The sequence below is a fragment of the Nerophis lumbriciformis genome, linkage group LG24 (genome assembly GCF_033978685.3).
Source record: "Nerophis lumbriciformis linkage group LG24, RoL_Nlum_v2.1, whole genome shotgun sequence".
Taxonomy (NCBI): domain Eukaryota; kingdom Metazoa; phylum Chordata; class Actinopteri; order Syngnathiformes; family Syngnathidae; genus Nerophis; species Nerophis lumbriciformis.
In genome coordinates, this window is record NC_084571.2 from 40,442,501 (window position 1) to 40,445,000 (window position 2,500).

General features: G+C 45.8%; 1 protein-coding gene across 4 annotated transcripts in view; it reads right to left on the bottom strand.

Moving 5' to 3' along the window:
- Positions 1–1,047: 1,047 nt before the first annotated feature.
- dnm2a (dynamin 2a) overlaps positions 1,048–2,500 on the bottom strand; it is a 116,789-nt gene continuing 115,336 nt past the window's right edge. For all 4 annotated transcript variants that reach the window (XM_061982096.1, XM_061982095.1, XM_061982094.1 and 1 more), the window contains 2 exons: positions 1,802–2,068; positions 1,048–1,673 (listed from right to left, as the gene is read on the bottom strand). In XM_061982096.1, coding sequence (XP_061838080.1) covers positions 1,601–1,673; positions 1,802–2,068 — 340 coding nt within the window. In that variant the 3' untranslated portion in view covers positions 1,048–1,600. The remainder of the gene's footprint in view (positions 1,674–1,801; positions 2,069–2,500) is intronic.

A 2,500-nucleotide genomic window follows, 5' to 3' on the forward strand; every position in this document is an offset into this window, starting at 1 on the left:
AAAATACGCGGTGCTGCTGACCGCCGTCTAACGTTACGTGTGATATATTGACTAACGTAACCCCGCTTAAAAAAAATCACTGAACAAAAAGTATGAATAAGGTAGTGAACTGCAACAGATTCCCGTGTTTGCAATAACGTTATAACGTTAGCAGTGAGTTTACAGCCTCACTGATTTAACTACACAGCAAATAAAAGTCACGTTACTTAGCCAATAAACGTTATCTTACATTCAAAACTTACCCTTCTTTGTGCAACTTCAAATGCCGGACGAAGTTGGAAGTTGTTGCCTCTCCATCAGTCATTTTGGAACCGCATGTGTTGCATACTGCAAACCGTTTTGTGTTGACCACCTCGTAATTTTTATACCCAAACAAAATTATTTTAGGTATCATTTTTTGTTCACTGGCGTGTGGTTTGGACATGTCTTCTTCGTTGGTTGTCCTGCAATTTGATTGGATGAATGCTGTGTGATGAAAACAAAGTAGATCTAATTTGATTGGCTGTTGTACTGAGAGCACACCAGCTGACACACGCAACGCTGATAGACAAGTACACAATGAAAAATACGGAGCGCTCCCGAATAACTTTTTCATGTTTGGGTTTTGGCGAAAGTAGCAAGTCATGTCAAGTCATGTCAATTCAAAAGGCTCAAGTCCAAGTGAAGTCACAAGTCATTGATGTTAAAGTCTAAGTCGAGTTGCAAGTCTTTTTACATTTTGTCAAGTCCAGTCTAAAGTCATCAAATTCATGACTCGAGTCTGACTCGAGTCCAAGTCATGTGACTCGAGTCCACACCTCTGATAGTTATTATATTGATTATTTGGGATTGTTAAAGACAGAAGAGATGGGGGGGGGAAAAGAAGACACCAGAACAACCACCAGAAGAAGCAGTCCCTTTCTTTTTTTTTTTATTATACTCAACACCTCTTTTTATTGACTCATCAGTTCATGTCATGTTGTCTACAGAGGCACTTCCACAAAAACATAGAGAGGATGACAAAGTCTACTTAACGTGGGACGCCCTCTAGTGGTGAGAAGATGTATGTGCTGACAAAGGCGTAAAAAAAAAAAAAAAAAAAAAGAGGCTGGAATAGTTTCATAGTGATGTTTGTTTTGTGAAAGTCATCAAACAGCAAAACTCCCAGCACGGCTAAATGGGATGAAGCACTGAGGATGATTTCAAGCCAATAATGACGACGTGGGTTATAAATAAAAGGCATGGCGGTAGATTAGTCACGTGACATGTCGGAGAAGTGTGTGGACACAACAAGATTGAAAGCGATTCACCATTACAAGTGCTCAGGTTTATCACCATTCTTTGTTTTTAAAGCTACATTTATCCTTTTTTTTTTCTTTTTCTTTAATAAAAAAAGATGCTTGATTAGCATGCTTTTGGGAAATGAAGAGTTGGGGAGGGAGGCAATAAGTTATTTAACAACTAGCCTTTTAATGCATCCTATTTTTATTTTCTGTACACTTTGCACAGTACAGAGGTGCGACCTTCTATCCCCACCACACACACACACACACACACACACACACACCCGCGCACACACACACAAACAAGAGAATTGGGGTCGGCCACCGCGCGGGGGGGGCTAGTCTAGCAGGGAGGGCTCAGCAGGGCGGATAATGGTGGGCCGGTGAGAGGGAGCCCCAGGGGGTCTTCGGCTGCAGTGTGGAGAGAAGACGGGAGACGTGAGACTCAGAGCTCACTAAAGTGACAGAGACCAAACCAACCCCGACAGAGAGAAGACAAAGTGGGGGGAAGGGGGAGCAGGACGACAACGGCGTCATACCTGGGAACTCCGGGTGGGATGCGGGCCGGCCGGGAGGGGATGAGCGGGGGCGCGCTGAAGGGGTCCTGGAAGTTGTTGAAGGCACTGGTGGGCGGCCCTGGTCGGGATGGGATCGGAGGGGCGCCGAAAGCGGGAGACGGGTTGAGCGGCGGGGTGCCGAAGGCCGGAGATGGGTTCATGGGGGGTCCGGGCGTCGAGCCGCGGACTGCGGGTGGGCGGTTGGGGCCCGCGGCTGCGGCGGGGGGCGGCCTGCGCTGAGGGGTTGGGCTGAGAGAAAGGCAGAAATAATTATTACCTAAACCAAGGACAATTTCATAATTACACTTTTTTTTTTTTACCGTATTTTCCGCACTATTAGCCGCACCTAAAAACCACAAATTTACTCAAAAGCTGACAGTGCGGCTTATAACCCGGTGCGCTTTATATATGGATTAATATTAAGATTCATTTTCATAAAGTTTAGGTCTCGCAACTTCGGTAAACAGCCGCCATCTTTTTTCCCGGTAGAACAGGAAGCGCTTCTTCTTCTACACAAGCAACCGCCAAGGTAAGCACCCGCCCCCATAGAACAGGAAGCGCTTCTTCTTCTACTGTAAGCAACCACCCGCCCGCGTAGAAGAAGAAAAAGCGCGCGGATATCACCGTACGTTTCATTTCCTTTGTGTGTTTACATCTGTAAAGACCACAAAATGGCTCCTA